General features: G+C 35.1%; 1 protein-coding gene across 1 annotated transcript in view; it reads left to right on the top strand.

Annotated features, from left to right (window-relative positions):
* The window catches only part of DOK6 (docking protein 6), a 376,586-nt gene that overhangs the window by 218,143 nt on the left and 135,721 nt on the right, over positions 1 to 22,722 (top strand). Inside the window, exon 5 of the mRNA XM_032309552.1 lies at positions 5,085 to 5,274. Within this exon, the coding sequence (XP_032165443.1) occupies positions 5,085 to 5,274 (190 nt within the window). The remainder of the gene's footprint in view (positions 1 to 5,084; positions 5,275 to 22,722) is intronic.

Here is a 22,722-nt window from a genome sequence, read left to right as displayed (position 1 = left end):
AATTTTCTTTAAGTTATTTAATTTAATAATACGTACAGATTTTCATTAATGAACTTCAACAATGGTTTAGGCTTGTACTTTTTGGAAGAGTCCGGAATCGAAATTCAGAACATGAGGAAGGTCGCCCATGCGCTAAAGAATGTCTTTATTTTAATGGGCCTTCTCTTTTTGAGCTACACTTGGATTTTTAGAATTTATTTATTTATTTATATTATTACATTCAGTTAACCACTGTACAGTACATCATTAGGTTTTGATGTAGTGTTCAGTGATACAGTGGATTATAAAAGGGAGAGAAAGAAAAAGTGTAGGAGCTCACACCCGCTTACCTGAAGTTAACTTCCCTGAAGTTAAACTACTATTTAATTTATAACCTCTCCCCATGGAACACCTGATGGGTTTTAATATTTATGGATCTCCTGGTTTCCAAATATTTAGACATAATCCTTAGTTCCATGTTCCTTTTTTTTTTTTAACCCAGCCTTCAAGTCCATAACTTCTGAACAAGCTGGAGAAGTAGAATGCGTAGAGGGAGCATGAGTATTCCGCAATCAGCTGGCGATTAAAACTGACCAGAAGCCTTCTTTGAAAAAAAGGAATGAATAAGCATCCAGTCCACATTTCTCAAATTTATCCTAAGCAACTAAGATACAAAAGATGCATTTTGTGTTCGCGTAGTCACAATGCACTGAATGTTCACTATGTGCTAGATACACAAAATTATTTCATACATGAATTCCAAAAGCCTGTATTTTTAAAAAGACTCTAATTAATTATAAGGGATCAAATGCATTTGTCTCTAGTATGACTCTTTCTTTAAAACCAGTTTTCCATCTGCACTGGTAGAAGATGGAAGTTATTAAGAAACTGGCTGAAGAGCTCACCATCCAATGTGTTCTGCTTATTGATTTCTACGCACTCGATAATGTTTTATTTCATGTTAGAAACCGCATCTCTGATCCTCCCTGCAACCCCTCCGTGTTCTAATTGTCTCCACCTGTCAGGCTCCAGCCAATAGCTATATTTGGATTGTTCCTACCCCAAACCAGATCTATTTAAAACCTCATTGGCTGAGAAAGGAAGGTTTGGTCCTTCTCAGGGCTGATGACCCATTCAATCTCTACACATCACCGGGGTCTCACTCTGCCTTTTCCAAGACGTTTCTTCTGAGGGTAGCCACCCTGTCATGCCAGACTTTGTCCAGCTCAATTTGACCAAACTCTGTTTTGTGGTCGCCTTGAAACTGTTCTTGTGGTTGCCACCTTATCTCTGGCCCCGGGTCTTCTGCATGGTCTATTCCTTTGGACCTCCTCATCTAACCATAGAGTAGAAGTGGCCTTACAAACACAGCTGCAGAGTCCATAATAGTAAGCGTCTTTGCTGGACATGACAATAAGTTTTGCAAATATTACACCTTGCTGTTGTTTTTAGCCACTTAAAGTTATGCTTTTATGAGTACTTTATAGTTTTCTGAGTACAGATTCTTCACCTCTTTGGTTAGGTTTATTCCTAGATATCTTATGGTTTGGGGTGCATATAATAAATATTTTTAAGATTTTATTTTTTAAGAGACAGAAGGCACAAGCAAAGAGAATAGAAGGGGCAGAGGGAGACGGACAAGCAGACTCTCACTGAGTGTGGACCCTAACATGGAACTCAATCCCAGGACCCCAAGAACATGACCTAAGCCGAAGTCAGAAGCTTAACTGACTGAACCATCCAGTGCCCCTTATTATCATTATTTAAACAGCTAGTTTCTGAGCTTGCTTTGGCAGTGTGTGTACGAAATAACATTCCTTTATTTGAGAAAAGATTAAGGGACAGTTTTGAATTAAATGTGCTGGTTTGTTCTACTATTTTCTTATTTAAAAGCCTACCTTTGTTTTTTACTGCTGAGAGAGCTAATGTGCATCGAAGTTACCTGGAGTTCTTGTTTAAGCACAGATTCCTGGGTAGTCTTCCACCTTTATTGTTTCTGATCCAGTAGGTCTGGCTGGGGCTGGACAATTCACATTCTACTTGTTCCAGAGGTTGTTGATGCTACCTCACTGGGGACCACACTTTGAGAAGTGCTGGTTTGCAAAGCTCCTTTTAGAGTATCGCCAAGGAATTAGTGGCATTAGAGGAACTATGAGGGATGCTTTTGAAAGTGATGCAATCTTCTAGTAGAACAAACTAGAACATTTAATTTAATAAGAGATGATTAGACAGTAGTTAAAACACCTGCTTCATACAAGTATTTCACAAAGTTAAACATTTTAAAAAGTCATTTTGGGGCAGCAATTTTTGGCTATTCCATATTGAAATGGTCTTTCCAGTGGAAGCCATAATAAATTTTAAAGAAACAACATATTATTAAGGACATAAAATACTTTACTCACAGCAAATGCAGAAACATTTTTTTCCATGACAGTGAAATCAAAGAATAATTTACTTGATACCTTGAGCTGCCTTCATCCTCTGCTGGATTAAATTTGTCTACTTTTTAATTGAATCTCAAATCCTTGGAAATTAGCCATTAGGATAAGATGGCTTTTAAAAACTTAAAAATTGAAAATAAAATTTCTTAGCATAATTCCTTTTGTAGGAGGAGAGAAACAGTATCAAAAGGAAGGTTGGAACATTCCAAACCATAGCAAGAAGGGGATAATGTGAGTTACTAGGTAAGACTAGGAAAGCAGAAGGTAGCAAGAAGGATTGGAAGATAATATTTCACCTGCTTCACATAGCCTACAGCTGGCCCTTGGAAGGACTCCCTCAGAGCAGGCTATCCAATTTCTTTGTATTTGTAAATGCACTTCACTGATTTTGACATTGAGAACCCTACATCATGTGAATCTTATTAAATCCAATTCATTCTTTTTCTGTTTTTTAGTTCTGTTTCCCCAGTGTCCATGGTGATGATTGTACTCTTTCTCTGTTTACTTTTTCTAGGTTTTATCTGCTAACGTTAGAGCACACAGACATTTCAGTGAAAAAGCAATGGTTATTTTGAGTCCTCTGTAATAGCCCCTAGGTTATGGGTAATATACCATGTGTCATCCATCTGGAGGACAGGGTCTTCGATGTCAGGGTTATTTTTTTTGCATGTTCTTTCCCCACCCCAATATGAAACTGTGGATGTGAATATCAAGAGTCAGTGTGGCCTTAACCAACACTAAAAGGGCTACTGATGTTTATTTCAATATTTTAGAGGAATTGTTATTTCCTGACATTTTGGCAATGATCTTTGGTTGCTATCTTCAGACTCTAACTGATGGAGAGGAAGGAATTTAGAGGAATGTTTTAGGTTCCACTTGTATAACAAATGTTTTACCTGTGCACAACAGATGCCACTGACATATGTTTGCTTTCAAATATAAAAGCTGCAAAAGGGTCTTGACCAAAAGGGTCTGCACCAAAGAAAAGAAGATTTCTAATCAGGCATTATCTGTAGGCGTGAGTCACTCTGTTGGGTCCAACTTTCATTCACACTCTTATATGAGATCAGGCCCCTTTGACTGGCTACCTGCAATACCATTAGAGTGGGAATTGTGGTGGCAATGTGAGTGAAGTCTTTAATGCAAAATATTGAGATTTTACTTGACTGAATACAAGAATTTTAAGATTTATAGAATATATATATATACTTTTTATTGCAGATAATTAATGGGGCAGTGATCTTTCTTCATTTCTTCAGCTATATAACTTATCTTGCTTTCCTTTCTGTAGGAAATGAATGTGCAACCCATATACATATTAGTTTTCTGGGTCAATGATCTAAGTAAAAAATTGAATCACTAGATTATTTTGGTCAAAAATATCTAGACACTTGAATATAAATATTGTCTCTATGGTTACTGTATTTCAAGCTATCGTGCTTAGATTCCATTTAACCCATTTAGAATCTGAAATTTTTGCATCAGCAAAGCATTACTCTGCAAATTACCTGCCACAGAAAAGATTCTTTCTATTATACAGACAATTCCAGCTTAATACCAGCAAATATTCAGTGTTTAAGATCGTGGCATTATGATGGATGATGGCACATTCCTAAACATACCAATCCTTTTTCAACTGCAGCTGCACCATTATGCCTCTCAAAATCATTCATTCAAGAGCACTGCATTTCAAACATGATTCACAATTAAATTCAAACTCACAAAGATGTATCTGCCAGTAATTCTTAAACTTTTTGTTACTGTGACTTTATTTTTTTTAATAATTGCCCAATTCTTGTAGTGCATATTTTCATGGGGTATATTTATTTCATTCATATAGCTAACCAATATTTATTAATTATTTACTATAAACCATGAATACAGTGCTAGGAATTAAAAATATTCTATAGGACACTTTATAGGTCATACCAAGTTCTTTGCTTCCTGGAAATTATGAACTAAACTTACTGTTTATAAAGTGCATCTAAGCCATTTAAATGGAAATCAAGGGCTGCAAAATTTTGCAGTAGACTTTGAGATACACAAAAAATTATAAAGCACGGTTTAGAATCATTGTCTAATAATCGGAATTTTAGCTTTAGAATCTCCAAGAATGAAAATGGCTATCTATGTATTTTTATTTTGCTTACTTAAGAGTATCTGAAGTCCCACGGAAAGAAATAATGAATACTAGCAATTATCAAATGCTGAATTTGACTGTCGACACAGTGTATTTTGGGAGTCAGTCTAAGTGTACATTAAATACTTCACAACATAAATTAAATAAGACATTTCTTTCAGAAGTTAGGTATATGATATGCATTTAAGATTGTGTGAAGAAGCAGACTGTAAACATCATTTGGGCAGAGACCTCACTTAGCTTTTTTCCTTATGTTTCCATTGTACAGTTTAACCATTTCCTCCTCCTCATAGAAAATACATGCAACACAAAATGTAGAAGGAGTGAGTGAATGAACTAATGAGTAAGAACATTTTAATTAGCTCATTTTCTTAGGGTAGTGTTTTGCATTGCATATCAGTATTCCCAAGGGACTGGGTAATGCTTTCTAAAGGCTGTAGGTAGGTATATAAATTAAGACAGTGCTACCATCAAGAGTCAGATCTCTTTCCACTTAATTTGCTCCATTCCTTTTTTCTTTGCAGAGAGATTCAATGTGTATCTTATGCCTACGCCAAATCTGGATATTTATGGTGAATGCACAATGCAGATCACTCATGAGAATATCTATCTCTGGGATATACACAATGCCAAGGTCAAACTGGTGATGTGGCCCCTCAGCTCCCTGAGGAGATATGGACGGGACTCAACGTGGTTTACCTTTGAGTCAGGAAGGTAAGCTCCAAGTGCTACAGCCAACCGCAGGAGGTGGGTGACAAATAGACACCTAAAGGACAGCTTCTGTCCACTAGTGCCCAAGGAGGACCACTGTTTTTTGAAAGGGTAGAAATCACCAAATACATAATTTCTTCATATTTTTGTTGATAATATGAATAAAATGTATCAATTTTATGACAGTTTAATTATCCTATTCAAAACAGTTCAGTCTTTTACACTGACCTCACACTAAATGTAGAATAATTTTAATCTTGCAATAAATTTTATGATATTATTACAATACTATATTTTTGGTCTATCCTATAATATTTCAGTGCAGTAGGATTCCTATGAAATTCAACATGTCCTTACTAGCATTACTTTTGTGAGTTTTTAATAAGCAAAAAATTTAAAAGTTTTATATTAAATTGTTGCTATATTACTTTTCAGGTTGCAGGTATGTGAGTTCAGTATCCATTTATCTAGATTTCTATGTTAATAACATTAATTAAGTGTAAATGTTAACTCAGAGTGACTGAAGCAATGTTGGCAAATCTATAATATATGAAATGCACAACCCAGATTTTAAATAGAGTATGTTAACGCAAATACATTGGTTTCTTGGTCATAGCATACAGTTGGAATCCATAAATGTCTTAAATGAATGCTTGTTTCATAATCATTATTTACAGACTCGAGTTTAGACATGAGCTTCAGGCAGAAAAATGAATGTCTTTGTGCAGTGACCTTGTGATGTTGTTGTCACTCGTCCAAGACAAGACCTACTTAGATTCGGGGATTCTATGTAAGAGATGTTTAATATATCAGTCTTCCCACTGGGAACATGATTTATTCATTCTGAAAATGAATCTGTGGCATTATAAGACAAGTATAGTGAAGTTTTGTTGTACTCGATATAGCCATTTTAATTTCATAACTTTGTTCTTACAAAACCATTAAATACTTATTCAAGGTCAGGTTCTAATAATATCCATCTAGGTTAGGCCAAGGCCATATGTCTTTTAAAATTTTAAGTAGAGGGAAAAAACCTGAGCTGAGCTGAAGTAATTTTACCAGTCTGGACCCTTTTGCCTAGGTAATATTAAACAATCTCCCACGCTGATTTCTCTGAGAGCCTTCAATTCTGTGTTGTAGTGGCCATGAGTTCACTCAACTGTCTATTTTCAGTCTGCCTAGATCCTGACAATAATAATAGTAATCATAGTCTAGATAACTACTAGGAAATAAAAATTTTCTCAAGAAAATGAGTATTTTTAGGCATATACACTATTTCTTAAATTATATGGTTATAAAAAAGGGATTAAAACTTATTTGCTGAAAGTAAATAAAAAATAAATTTTAAAAAAACTTATTTGCTGACGTAAGGTTTATGATACACTTTTTTTTTTTACACTATCCGTAAAAGTTAGTGTATTTTTGAAAAAAGCGATGGTTTATTTTCATTAGGTAATAACATTACATCCAGAATTCCCTTCTTTGGATTTTTCTCCTAGGTATTCCTCTTTGTCTATTTTTTTAATATTCACTATTGACATAGAATTGATATACAATAATTTGACAATTCTGTGCATGACTCAGTGCTCCCCATGATAAATGTGTCAGCATTTATCATTATACAGTGGTATTACAATATTATTGACTATATTTCCTGAGCTTGTACTTTTCACTTCCATGACTCACGTATTTTATTTTATAACTGGAAGTTTGTACTTGTTAATTCCCTTCACCTATTTCTCCAATTACCCTACTACCTCCTTTCTGGCAGCCACCAGTTTGTTCTCTGTATTTATGCATCTGCTTAGGTTTTTTGTTTGTTCATTTGTTTGTTTTTTTGTTTTTATATTCCATATATAAGGGAAGTCATATGGTATTTGTCTTTCTCTGTCTGACTTATTTCACTTAGTGTAATGCCCTCTAGGTCCATCCATCTTGCTGCAGATGGTAAGATTTCATTCTTTTTTATGGCTGAGTAATATTGCAGTGGTGTGTGTGTGTGTGTGTGTGTGTGTGTGTGTACATACACACCACGTTTTCTTTTTCCACTCATCTATAATCTGTGAATGGACCTTTGGGTTGCTTCTACATCTTGGTTATTATAAGTAGTGGTGTTTTAAATATAAGAGTGCATGTATCTTTTTGACTTAGTGTTTTTATTTTCTTTGGATTAATACCCAGTGGTGGCATTATTGGATCATATGGCATTTCCATTTTTAAATTTTTGAGGAACCTCCAAATGTTACATGTCTATTCCCTCATTTCAGAAGGCACCTACTCAGAATTTTAAATAACAAGTAAAGTTTTTTTCTTTTCCTTTTCTGGTGGTTATGTAGAATTTTTGCTCCATTTGTACCTGTCACCAGTTTTTCCCAATTTCTTGCTTCTCCAAATTCTTTAAGGGGAACATATTAGCTCTCCACAGGTGATTAAATTGATATTCTTGACCAAAATATCAAACCAGCTGATAGGCAGCTTGTCTTATCTGACAGTATTCATTGGTCTTCTATGATCTTCGTAATTTTTAAATAATTTTAAGATACATTAAAAATAAAATATCTCAGAGTAGGTAAGTCCTGTAATCCTCAAGGTTTTTTCTGTTTTATTTTTGTTTTGGTATTTGTTTGGTTTTATTGGTTTAGGAGAGAGCTCTTTTCTACATTTTTTTGTTTGTCGGGATAACTTCTTAAAAAATAAACAATAATATCTAAAAATCATCTTGACATACACACACTCCTACCTGCCCTGGGAATGAGAAAATGAGATTTAGGTCATAGCTCTGTCACTTGTTAATAACTTAGCATGGGCCATTTGACCCTTCTGTCTTCCAGTTTTCTTCTTTGTATTAGAAGAATACTTCTTATTAATACTTACTTACTACTTCCTATATAAATTTAGAGAGTTTGAGTTTGTGACTATAAAGCAGCAGACAGCACAGTACTGTCTCTAATGGACAGTAGGAAATCATGATTATGTACTTTTCCTCAGAAATGATGTAATCTGTGTTATTTCCACTTGTTGAATGAAGCTTCTACCTACCTGTAAAGAGCTCTATTCTTAGAGAATTCTGTGAAGGTATATTCTTAGCCAAACACTGGAAATATGAGGAGAGATAAGTCACGCAAAAAGCTTAGGAGAAGCCAGCATTCAAATGCTGGAACGATCATAGAAACTTGGCATCTAAGACTAAAAATCAGTGTTCCCTGTCGTGAGTCAGGAATTTGAGAAGAAAATGGGACTGGTGCAGCAAAACTGAAGTACAAAAAAGGGGAAAATACTGAATGACTGTCTTTATGCTAACTGGTGCTTGGAGCATAATTTATGGGTTACTAGGTGCCTGTTTCCTTGAAGAGTCAGCAGATATACAGGAACTCTCTAATTTACCATGTGTAATACTTTGGAATAAGTTACATTCCAACAGTATTGCCTGTGGGAAAACCATAGTGTAGAGCAATGAAAATTAAACTTCCTTACCCTTAAGTAGATTAAGGGAAAAATCTAAAAGAATCTCGACAAAAAGCTACTAGAACTAAGAAGTGAATTTAGTGAGGTTACAGCATATAAGGTCAGTATAAAAAAATCAATTTTATTTTATATACAAGTAGTGCATAAATGTTTTGAATAACTCTTATAATGTCTTAAAAATATGAAATATATATAGGTTGCTTTAACAAAATGTGTGTGAGACCTTTACATTGAAAAACCACAAATATGCCTGAGAAATTAAAGAAAACCAAAATAAATGGAGATATATGCCACATCTGCGAATTGGAAGATACTATATTCATAAGATAATAATTCTCTCCAATTCAATGTATACATTCATTGTAATCTCAATAACAATCCCAAATGACTTGTCTAAATTAAATGACAAGTTGATTCTAAAATAAGATGGCAAAAGACCTAGCATAAGCTAAAACAATTTAGAAAAAATATATCTGATGGATTTCTACTGCCAAATTTTAATACTTGTTATAAAGCTACAGTAATCAAGACAGTGTGATATTGACATAAGGGTAGACCTAACTATCACTGGAAAAGAATGAAAAGTTCAAAATAGACACCAAATATATGGCCAATTTATTTATTTTGTAATATGCTGTGGTATTTCAATATGAAAAAAAAATGGTGCTGGAACGACTGGATACCCATTAAGGAGGAAAACCAATAGCTCTTTACCTCACTGCCATGGACTGAATTGTGTCCACCTCCTCCCCCTGCAATATTCATATGAAATCATAATCCAAGTGTGGTGGTATGTGGAGATGGGACCTTGGAGCCTTCAGAAGACGGTTCAGTCTAAACAAGATCATGATCATATTGCCATCATGGTAGGATTAATGTCCTTTTAAGAAGAGATACCAGAAAGCTTGTTTTCTCTCTACTGCCATGTGAGGACATAGGGAGAAGACAGCCATCGACAAGACAACAAAGAATCTTCAACAGAAACTGACCATGCTGGCTCCTTCATCTTGGGCTTCCAGCCTCCAGAACTAGGAGAAAATAAATCCCTGTCCTTTAAGCCCCTCTGTCTGCAATATTTTGCTATGGCAACTCCAGCTAATACACTCCACCATACTCCCCTTAAAAAAGCTCCAAATGGATATAGACTTAAATGTAAAAGCTAAAATTATAAAATTTATAGAAGAAAATAGAGGAAAATATTTCTAACCTTGAAATAGGCAGATAGTTCTTAAATACTAAACCAAAAGCACAATCCAAAGAAAAAATATTGATAATTTGGGCTTCATCAAAATTTAACATCTGTTCATCAAAAGACATCCTATAGAAAATGAAGGGAAAAAAATTAAAACGCAAGCAACAGACAGGAAAGAGGATTCACAAATCCTGTATCTGACAAAGCATTTTTATTTGTAATCCTTGAAGAATTCTTACAGCCCAAAATAGGAAGACAAATAAACCATTAATAAAATAGGCAAAAAAAAAATTGGACAGGTTATAAAAGAAAATATGCTGATTGACAGTACAAACAAGAAAAGATGTTTATTATTATCTTTACTCATGAGGAAATATAGATTAAAACTCCAAAAGTTACCAGTTTATTCTTTCCCCTACCAAAAGACAAAATAAAACAAAACCCTGACCCTGTTGAATGGAGAAGGAAGAACTCTTACTCTGTCTCATTGTTAATGTGAATGGGAAAAAGAACACCCCTTCAAGTAATAGTTTGCTTTTTTGTGTGTGTGCCATGCAACAGAGCAATTTTACTCCTAGATATTTACCCACCAACTGCCCCAAAGCAACATATAAATACTTGTGTTGAGAGAGTCAAAGCAGTTTTATTCATAAGAGTTAAAAACTGGAATCTAAAAATGGCCATCAATACATGAATGGGAGGACAAATTATAATGTAGTTTTATATAAAGGAGTGCTACCAATCCGTGACTCGTAACATAGATGAATCTCCAAAACGTTATTCTAAAAAAATGCCTGTGATTTCATTTCCAGAAAATCCTACAAGAGGCAAAACTTAATTTGTAGTGACAGAAAGCAAATCAGTGGTTGCCTGGAGTTGAAGCTGGGGTTGAGAAGGAATGGATTGCAAAGGGCACTAATCGCAGTGGGGAGTGATGAAAATGTCCTGTATTCTCACGTTCATCAAAAAACATGAAACTGTTCACTAAATATTGGTATTATTGTATGAAAATTATACTCCAATGTTTTTGACGTGAAAAAAATTGTGGGGAAAGAAAATAGAACATTACAGGTCTTACATTATATTCTTTCATACTGTTTGGATATTTGGCAATGAGCATTGTCACTTTTATAATAAAACACTTCCCCTAGAAGTAATGGGACCAAGGAAGGAAAGAGAGCCTCAAGAATTGTCTGGACTGGGCGTCCTGAAGCTGAGAGATACAACTAGGCTTTTATTCCTAGAGAGGTACTACAAAGTCACAAATCTGCTTTTGTAACCTGGTCAGGTGTTAAACTTCCCACATCCTCTGTGTAAATCTCCATTTTTCGCCCTTAGTATTGAGAATTATTTTTTAGATGCCTTTATTGTCCAGATAAAAAGTTAATACAAGTTTTTAAAGGAGATGTTGGGGGAAAAAAGCTTAAAATCACTCATAATTTCTCCATCTTAAGATAACTGCTTTTAATATTTGATGTACTTCTTTCCAGTGTATTTCAAAGTCAATGCAAATGAAGATATTTATTCTTTATTTTTTCACTTAATATATATTATATTATATATAATATAAATATTAGAATATATTTCACTTAATATATTAATATTATATTTTCACTTAATATATTAATATATATTTCAAATAAAGATATTTATCCTTTATTTTTTACTTAATATTATATTGAAGTAGTCTCTGAGTCCTTTAAAATCAAGATCCAAATGGCTATATGGCATCTGAACATATGGCTATGCCATCATTAATTTAACATTAAGAAGTTTCCAAAATAAACTATTATAAATAAAGCCACCCTGACCATCTGTGAAAAGTTGTGCAAATCTCTGATTATTTCCTTAGCAAAGTCTTTTTAAAGGCTTACTGGGTCAAAGAATGTGAATGTTTTCAAGGTTCTTCACAATATAGCAACTTGCTTTCAAGAAAATGGTATCAATTCATACATCCTCTAATGGTACAAAGAGAGTGCTGTTTGTGACCCTATAACCACAAGCATTAAAATGATGATTTAGGATATTTCTATTTTGATCAACGACTTTGAGACCTTTCTCTCTCTCTCTCTTTTTATTTTTTTTTCCTTTTATTTTCTTCTTTTGTTTGTGTCTTTATCTTTATGATTGGAGGTCTGGCCTTGTGTATATTGTTCATTTGCATTTTTTCCTTCTCTAAATTTGGATGTCCTTTGCCCTTTAATAATTGGACTATCAGCCGCTATTCTATGCAACTATTTTGTAAATTCCAGACAGTCCCACTCTTGTTAAAGAGAGTCAAAATCAGAAGGTTTGCCCATGCTTGATCCAGAGAAATAAAAGCAAGACGTTGTGTTCCCTGGGTCAGGACTGGGGGTTAGGGAGAGAGGGGAGGGCATGGGTGATGAAGACAATTTAAAGGGCAGATTGGCAAATCATCCTAGCAAACCCTGAAGATCTGCGTTTTCTGGGTTTTATTTTATTAGCTTTTTGCAGAAAGCATATTATTTATAATATGGCAGTTTTAGCCATTTATTGATACTACTGCATGTACTGGAACGCAATAAATTAGATATGCCAAAATACTTTTTTTCACCGACAGGCTTTTTTTAAATGCATTGTTAAATTCCACTGTACCAACAAAATGTAAAAATAAATAGTAAAAGAAGATCTAGATTATTCTTTCCGGAGAGAAATACCTCACACATCCTCATAATTATAATCGTATGCCATACGCTTCAGGAAGCACATGGCGGATACGAGAACAGAATGAGAACAAGGACCAGGAAGATTTCAGTGGGGATTGTCCCTGGAGAAGCATGGTGTTTGGGAGATGAATTCATAGTCTCACACCAGCTTAGAGCGGTGATGATTTAAGTTTGCATTTTAAGACTAAAAAAAAAAAAAAAAAAAAAAACCAATTTGCTATGCAGCTTATTTTTTTGGCAAAAAATCAGAAAAGATATCCAGACCTGCAGAGGAAGTCATAGGATTCATGATTATGTGCAATTTTATTTTGTGAAAGACAAAACGATGTTTTTAACTGCTGATGTGGCATCTTTACTTCATACAACCTCATAAATATCATAACCAAACATCAGAATGGGTTCAAATGGCTGCATAACAAAATTCAAGTGAGCCTCCAATTCTTTTTTTTATAAAATTATTATATTTTAAAAGATTTTATTTATTTATTTGACAGAGAGAGATTAAAAGTAGGCAGAGAGGCAGGCAGAGAGAGAGGGGGAAGCAGGCTCCCTGCTGAGCAGAGAGCCCAATGCGGGACTCGATCCCAGGACCCTGAGATCATGACCTGAGCTGAAGGCAGAGGCTTAACCCACTGAGCCACCCAGGCACTCGTATAAAATTATTCTTCAAAACATAACGTCCCTACTTGGCACAATACTTAATATCACAAAATTGACACTTAAAATATCTATCTTACCAATTTTGATAATATCTTTATTTAAAAGCTTGGGGGGAAATCTGGCTACAGTTTTAAACTATTGGAAATGTAAAACAATACTTATTATAATATAGTTCCTTTGGGAAGATGGTTAATGGAAGCAGTTATGTGTGCTATAATCAAGGATTCTGTAATGTCAAAGGTAGACACAAGTTATTCCTAAACCTTTTTGTTTACAGATGCAGAAAGAAATCCTTCCTCCTCCAGTGCATGACAAATTAGTTATACACACACACACACACACACACACACACACATCACATACATATATAAATTGAACTATGTCAAAATTTAAAACTTCCTTCTATAAAAGACACTTTTAAGGGAATTAAAAGATAGGGCAGTTCTGGGGAAAAGATTTGGGAGTCACATATTGGACAAAGAATTTGTATCCAGAATATATAAAGAACTTCTAAATGTAACTTCTAAATTTAATAAGAAAACACAACCTGCAGTTTAAAAGAACAGACAAAAGATTTGAACAGACATTTCATCAAAGAAGATATGTGGCTGACTGGTCATCACATTAAATGATGCCAAACCTAATTTGTCATTAGGGAAATACAAGTTAAAACCACCTCAAGGTACAACTCTTGACTTTTTATTTTGCCTAAAATTAAAAAGAAAATCTGACAATACCAACTGCTGACAACAATGCACAGCAAATGGAACTCTCATATATGCATTTGTGAAAGTGTAAAATGGTGTAGCCATTTAGGAAAGCAATTTTGGCATATTTTTATGTAAAACTAAGCATATAGTTCACATATGGTGAAGTGATGCTGCTTCTAAGTTATTTCCTCAAGAAAAATAAAAATATATATTCATAAAAAAAAAACCCTGCACATGAATAACCATTTTATTCATCATTGCCAAAAAATGGACAAACCAAATGCCCTCCATTGAATGGATATGTTGTGGTAAATCGATAGACGCTCGGCAATAATTCAACTGATACACACCACAACAACATAGGTGTATAACAAATGCGTTATTCTAAGGGAAAAAAGCCAGATCCAAAAGACATCATACTCTGTGGTTACATTTATGTAATATTACATTATATCATGGAAAATAGATGAGTGATTGCCAGTGGGTGGCGTGCAGGGAGAGATTGACTACAAAGCAACAGTATAAGGGAAATTTGGAGAAAGATGAAACTGTTCTTTATCTTGATTGTCATGGTGGGTATGTAAACTCTCTACATTTGTTAAAACCCATAGAACAAATGTTACTATATATAAGGAACATAAAGAACAAATGTTACTATATATAAGTTTTTAAATTTAAGAATAAGTTTTTTAAAGGGAAGAGTTTCTCAGGTATTGTCAAATGATTTTTGACAAAGGTACCAAGACCATTCAGTGGGGAAAGGGCAGTCTTTTCATAAATTGTGCTAGAAAAACTAGATATCCAATGCAAAAGCATAAAGTTGGCCCCTTACCCATCACCATATACAAAAATTAATTCAGAATGAGTCAAAGACATAAGTGTAAATCTAAAACTTTACAACTTTTGGAAGAAAACATAGGGGGAAATCACAACTTTGGATTTGGCATTGATTTCTTGGATATAACACCAAAGGCATGGGCAATGAAAGAAAACAAATAGACAAATTGGATTTAATGAAAATATAAAGAATTTGTGTGTCAAAAGACAATAAAAACAAAACAAAAAGGCAACTCACAGAATGAGAGAAAATAATTACAAATCATACTTCTAATAGGGATTAATATCCAGGCTATATGGAGAACTTCTAAAACTCAAAAACAACAAAACAACTCAATTTTTTATTTTTTTTAAGATTTTTATTTATTTATTTATTTTTCAGCGAGAAAGAGAGAGAGATCGCGTATGAGAAGGCAGAGGGGCAGGCAGAGGTGGAGGAGGCTCCCTGCTGAGCAAGGAGCCTGATGCAGGACTCAATGCCAGGAGCCTGGGATCATGACCTGAGCTGTAGACAGTGACTTAACCAACTGAGCCACAACAACTCAATTTTTTAAATGAGCAGAGGGCTCACATAGATATTTCTCCAAAAGATACATGGAAATGACCAACAAGTACATGAAAAAATACTCAATATCCCTAATCTTAGGGAAATCAAATGAAACAGAAATAAAGTATCACCTCACACCCATCAGAAATGCTATTAACAAAAAACCAAATTGGGCCCCTGCAATATTGATGAGAACATAAAATGGTAGAGCAGCTATGGAGAAGAGTATGGAGGTTCCTCAAAATATTATAAATACAATTACCATATGATCCAGCAATCATACTTCTGAGTATACACCCAAAAGGAGTGATAGAATAAAAGAGATATTTGTATACTTATGTTCATAGTGGCATTATTCATAGCAGCTAAAATCTGGAAGCACCCACTGTTCACTGATGGATAAATGGACTTTAAAAACATTGCATATATATGCAATGGAAGATTATTCAGCTTTTAAAAGGAAAAAATTCTGCCATCTATTCCAGCATGGGTGAACCTTGAGTAAATTATGCTAAATGGAATAAGCCAATCATTACAAAATAAATACTGTATGATTCCACTTATGTAAGGTACTTAGAGTGGCCAGAATCATAGAGACAGAAACAAGAATACTAGTAGTCAGGAGCTGGGGGAGAAAGAAGTTACTGTTTAAAGGATACATAGTTTCAAATTACAAAATGAAAAGAGTGATGGGGATAGATGGTGGTGATGGTTATAAATATTATGAATGTTTACCACCACTAACTCTATACCTAAAAGTCGTTACAATTGCCAACACAACATTGGGAAAAAAAAAAAAAAAGACAAAGTTGGAAGACTGACACTACCCAGCTTCAAGACTTACTATAAAAGTAATTAAGACAGTGTGGTTTTAATGAAAGAATACATAAATAAATCAATGGATTAGAATTAACAGCTGAGAAATAGCCCACATAAGTACAATCAACTGATGTATGACAAAGGAGAAAAGGCAAGACAATGGACAAGGAACTTAAACACTTTACAAACATTAACTCAAAAATGGATTGTAGACCTAAATGTAAAATGCAAACTATAAAAGTCCTAGAAGAAAGTGTAGAATACCTCAGTACCCTAGGTATGGCAATGACATTTTAGGCACAGCACCAAATGCAGGATTCATGAAAGAAGTAGTGATAAGCTGTACCTCGTCAAAATTAAAAACTTAATTGCTCTTCAGGAGACAATATCAAGAGAATGAAAAGACAAGCCACAGACTGGGTGAAGTCATTTGCAAGAGACAGATCTGATATAGGACTGCTATACAAAGAACTCTTAAAAGCCATCAATAAGAAGACAAGGCCCAATTGAAAAATAGACCAAAAGACCTTAACAGACACTTTATTAAAGAAGACATGCCAATAAGCATATGAAAAGCTACTCCACATCATATGTCATCAAGAACATGCAAATTAAAACAATAATTTGATATCACTGTAGAACTATTAAAATGGCCAAAATGCTGAACACTGATAATACCAAATGCTGACAAGGATGCAGAGCAACAGAATATCTCTTTCATTGCTGGTGGGAATGCAAAAATGGTACAACCACTTTAGAGGACAATTTGGCAGTATCTTTTAAAACTAAATATGCTCTTACCATACAATCCAGCAATCATACTCTTGGTATCTTGGTATCTACCCAGAGGAATTAAAAATGCATGTCCATACACAACCCTGCCCATAATACTGATAGCAGCTTTATTCATAATTTCCCAAACTTGGAAGCAACCAGGATGTCCTTCAGGAGGTGAATGGGTTAAAAAAATATGTGATCCATCCAGACATTGGCATATTTTTCAGCACTAAAAAGAAATGAATTATCAAGCCATGAAAAGACAGGGAGAGACCTTAAATTGCATTTTAGTAAATAAAATTAAATTTGAAAAGACTACTCCCTGTACGATTCCAACTATATGTCATTGTGGAAGCAAAGCAATGGTGCAGGAGAAAAGAGCAGTGGTTGCTAGGGGTCAGGGGGATGGATAGGCAGAGCGCAGAGGATTTTTAGGTTATTAAAAATGCTCTAGATGATACCATATTGATGGACTCATGTTATTATACATTTGCCTAAATCCACAGAATGTTCAACACCAAGAGTGAACCCTAATATAAACTATTGGCTTTGAGTAATTTTGATGTGTCAGTGGAGGTTCATTAATTGTAATAAATGTCCCACTCTGGTGGGGGATATTGCTAATGGGAGAGACTCTTTGGGTGGGTGCAGGAAGTATCATGGGAATTTTCTATATCTTCCACTAATTTTTGTTATGAACCTAAAACTGCTCTATAAAATTGTCTTAATAAAAAACGTTACATTGTACACATTGAATAGATAAAAGTTTAATTTGTCTATTATACCTTAAAAAAGCAGGGGAAGAAAGAAATCTAGTATCTGGAAGTGTTGACATATTTTTTTTTATGCTTTATATTAATATCTTTTCTGGTAATCCAATTCTTCATTGTGTTGAAAGATATGATAGATTTCCTACATCTATTGATAATTACTGCTAGAAAACAAGGAACATTCACTGCCCAAGTATTTCTTTTGACTTGCATCATGAAACCCGAGACGTATTAGTAAAGTTATATCACAGTGGAAGAACCTTTGTTTTTGTAGCACTATTAGCACTATTGGGTTAAAAATACCAATTCTTCTAGGTTTTAGGCAAGTTGATTTTCGTTTTGGGGTTTTATCCTCCCCATTTGTAACAATAAGGAAAGGAATAGCTTTTCTGTAGCTTTTTGTGATGTCTTTGAGAATTCGCAAGTGTTGAATATATTCATTGCTCAAAATAGTTGGGGGTTTTTCCCCCTTTTTTGAAGTGGTTTTCTTTTTCTTTCTTTTTTTTTTTTTTTTTTTTTAGAAAGAGTAAGCATGAGTCGGGGGTGCCGGGGAGCAGAGGGAGTGGGAGAAGCAGACTCCCTGCTGAGCGGGGAGCCTGACATGGGGCTCTATCCCAGGACCTGGGGTCATGACCCCAGCTAAAGATAGCTGTTTAACCTACTGACCCACACAGGCACCCTAGTTTTTTTTTTTTTTTTTCCCTCTTTTAATCTTTAACCTCTTCTGAGGTTATTTAACCTCTGCTGAGGTTATTAACATTATTTAATTTAGTGGATATAAATTTTTTAAAAAATCAAATGGTCTGGAAACTATAAGATGATGAAAATCAAAACAAAAATTTTAAAAGGAAATAGAGAAACAACTATTTTAAAACAGCTGATTTGGGGGGCCCTTGATTGCACGATTGGTTGAACATCCAACTCTTGGCTCAGGTCGTGATCTCAGAATCATGGGATGGAGCTCAGCCTCGGTCTCTGTGCTCAGTGCAGAGTCAGCTTGGGTTTCTCTTTCCCTCTCTCTCTGCCTTCCCCCACCTCAAAAAAAAAATCTTTTTTTTTTTTTTTTTTTTTTTTTTTAAGCAGCTGATTTTGACACAATTTCATTCCACAATGTGAATTTCCATTTCACAATGTGAAAATCTTGATTTTTTTTTTCTTCACTCTTTTGGTGATGCTATAAAACCAACAAACAAAAAATAATTCTAAATCTTTTAAGTTTAGTGAAATAAATACTAGTGTAAAATGTACATCATGAATTAATTACTCTCATGATCATATGTGTGACTCTAACAAATAATGATACTGATGAGTTCACAATCTTTATCTAGAATTTATTTAACACCAAGAAAACTATTACCTTGTATATATGTATGGAGCTGTAATTTTGATTCTCTTCCCAGATTTTGGTTGTGGGAGGTTAACATCTGCCCAATGAAACTAGATGACTTGAGTCCACATGTATCAATCTGTCAGTTTTTGTTTTTTTTTTAAAGAACAAACTGTTGCAATTTTAAAAATATGAAAAATTTAATATTCAAGTCAGTGGTACGTTCACTCATTTAGTCCACCAGCCTCCCTGTGTTGTGATGCTTACGAGTGTGGTTATCACTGTCATTAAAATAAATGAACCCTAAATCACAAGACTGATCCTGAGTGACACCTTAATTCACTTTGAAAATTCTTCTTAAAGATTTTAGAAATTGGTCAAAGTACCTTGAATAAAATGGTGATCTGTGCATCACCTCCAGAGGTGACCACCTCCGATGGAATAGAATAGATAGAATCCCTTCGTATGTTTATAGTCAGCACATTTGTTAAAATACAATCTCTTTTTTGTAATTACACTCTGCAGCTGAAACCTCAAAATCCTAGTCTGGTGTTTTAGCTTCCTTCCTGGAAGAATGTTGATTTTTTCAAAGGAAGGGACCCTTTCTGATTCTCCCTATATAGCCTTGGACAGTGCCATGAATGTAAAAATAGGCGTTTGCTGAATTTAATCATCCTTATATCTGTGTTTCATCTGATAGCTTTCAAAGCCTTCATTTCAAAGTATATCATTTCATTTATGCCCATATCAGCATGGAAGGTGGACATAACAGAAAACATTTTTATCAAGTTTTCATGGATGAGAAAATCAAGTCTCAAAAAGGTTAATGATGTAACTGAGGTCACATGGAAAGTCAGCAGCTGGCAGAGGCAGAAGTCTGATTCATGCTCCCATGTTTTATCGCACCATGATTGCTCCGAGAACAACAATCTAGTGCTATGATCTCAGTGTTTGTATCCCTCCAAAATTCACATGTTCAAACCTAATCTCTAAGATGATGGTATTAGGTATTAGGTGGGGCCATTGGGATGTGAGTAGGTCAGAAGCCTACTGGAGCCCTGAGGAATGGGATTTACTGCTCTTATAAGAGGGACCCAATGGGGCTCCTGTCCACCATGTGAAGACACAGTGAGAAGATGGCATCTATGAACCATTAAGTCTTAGTGGATACCAGCTCTACATGTGCCATGATCTTGGTCTTATAGTCACCAGAACTGTGAGGAAAAACAAAACAAAACAAAACAAAACAAAAAGAAAACAAACAAACAAAAAAACATTCTTTTGCTTGTAAGTCACCCACTCGATGCTCTGTAATTACGGCAGCCCAAATGGATTAAGACCCCCATGCTACTCTATTTATTTATTATTAAGCAAGTTAAAAGGTTTATTATTAAGATATCCCACAATATCACCAGATAGATATAGCTAAAGCTTGAATCTGTCTGTAAGATAAAGACCGCTTTTTTTTTCCGCATGATCTAAAAAACACCCCTGGTTTTTGAGCTTTATCTGCCTTACCAAGAGTCTCTGCCTACTTCATGCTTCTTCCTCTGAGTGCCAGCAACAACAACAACAAACGCTAATAAAGAACCTCTAAGCTTGGCTCGTGCTGTCCATCCACCCTGAACACCAGCCACCTGCCACCCTCCCACCACATCTTGAGTAATTCCAAGTCATTCCTTCAGTGAACCCTTCCTAAGTTCCTAAAATGCCCTTCTGCCTGGATAGTATCGCTCTCCACATATCCCCTGCTCCCCTACATTTTCCAATATTCAGGGCCGTCTGGAGAACCCTATGACCAGTTCCCACAAAGGGCTACGAACAGAGGGATGTATGCTTTTTTGTTTGTTTGTTTTTTGACGCAGGCGCTGTCCTGGTTGCCCAGGATAGTTGTTCACCACCAAAGAGGATTAACATGAGTGAGAAGTTTCTGTTGCATTCAACCCCTGAGATTTTGTGTGTTCTTTAAGGATAACTCTGTTTGGTCCTAACAGAAATGGATAACAGAGGGGTGCCGCAGTAATAAATAGCCCTAAAATATGTCTCCCTGAAACAGTGGTTGGACAAAAATGGAAGGAAAATGTTATGGGCACTGGGAGAATGATATCACGCAAGGCTAGACATTTGGTGAAACTCTTGCCTCTTGGTATAATTTATGGTAACCTGGCAGGCTGATTGCATGTCTAATGAGCTTCTAGATAAGATCAAATTTGCAAGGACAAATACAAATTAAAAATAAGAGGTTAATTCTCTCTGTTGAAAATGGGGAGAAGCTTTATCTCCCTGCCTTTTTCGTAGAGCATTTACTTTAGAAAACTTACCATTTGTAAGTACTTCTTTCTCTCTTTGAAATAGATAATAAATTCTTCTGAAAACTAAATAGGTCTTTCATCAGCTTTAAGACCCTGGAGTACCTTTCTTAAGGACTCAGGAACCAAGCCTTTGAAATATGAACATCAAAGGAGAGAGTGACCCTCCCTCCCAGGTTGCATGGGAGGGTGAGCCTACTGGCCACGTGAGCACGTGGCTCCCTGCAAAACAACTTTGTCATAAAGCTGTGAGAAGTTTGTTTTTCCTCTGGAAAAAGCCAAGTAGCTGACATACATGGTGTCTCCAGTTACCAAGTGAATCCCGCATGAGCACAAATGGTGCTCTCAGGCCTCTCATTTAAAACTAGTTATTGTTTATCTTGAGTATTCTTTTTATTGTTTATCTTGAGTTTATCTTGAGTATGTTTATCTTGAATATGTCTGCTTGAGTATTAAAAGGATCAGATGTTTTTCCATCTTTGCAGTCTCTCAGCCAATTGCCTGTGATGTGCATCACATTCGAGCCTAATACATATAAAATAAGAGTGTTTTCTTTCTCTCCTTTGTTTGTGGCGAGGATTTCTGGATTGGGAGAAGATTCTGTTTTTAATTCTATTGCTCAGCATCAAGGGGGAGAAATTAGAAAACAAAATGTTCATAGTGTTCGCTGAAAGGATGGGGGGGGGGGAATTGAGAACTTGTAAGCAAAATTGAAAATGATTTAGAAAATTCAAAACCTTCAACCTTGGAAAGGATAATTATGTTGAGTCACCAAAGAAGAGGAGATAAAAATTAAGAAAGTCTGTAAGTGACAAAAGCAGGTTAAAACAGCCTCAAGGAAAAGCAGATTAAGTGTGTAGTCTCCCAACTTTTGCTAAAACCTCTCAATTGATTAAGGTGTGTCACGGTGAAAAACAGCTTAAGGGGACAGTCCCTAGTATAATCTTTTAATTAGAAAAAAGAATGGCCCAGGGTAAAGAACTGATTAAGTAGGCAGTTGGCTTAAAGAATGTGATTTTTGGTCAAGGTAACACCTTTAAATGGAAAGAGTTTTAGGAAAGAAGAAACAAAATATTAGAGCAAATCTGAGAAGTAGGTCTCCAAAAACACTGAAAGAATAGTGGATATTGCCTTTGGGACATGTGATCAACAAGAATTAAATATAAAAGCAATGTAAGACTAAAGAAAGTTTTGCAGGAGAGGGAAAAATAAAACCCGTACTAAGGATATATATGACTTTTTTAAGACTTGATAATAATCCGCTTTCTCACAGGAGTTTCACAAGGTGAGAAAAACATTGACAAACACGCAAAGCCTCAGGGGGACCATTTCTCTACTGTGTAATTCAGAT

This window comes from Mustela erminea, chromosome 13, assembly GCF_009829155.1.
Source record: "Mustela erminea isolate mMusErm1 chromosome 13, mMusErm1.Pri, whole genome shotgun sequence".
Lineage (NCBI taxonomy): Eukaryota > Metazoa > Chordata > Mammalia > Carnivora > Mustelidae > Mustela > Mustela erminea.
This window is presented reverse-complemented; position numbering and strand designations above follow the sequence as displayed.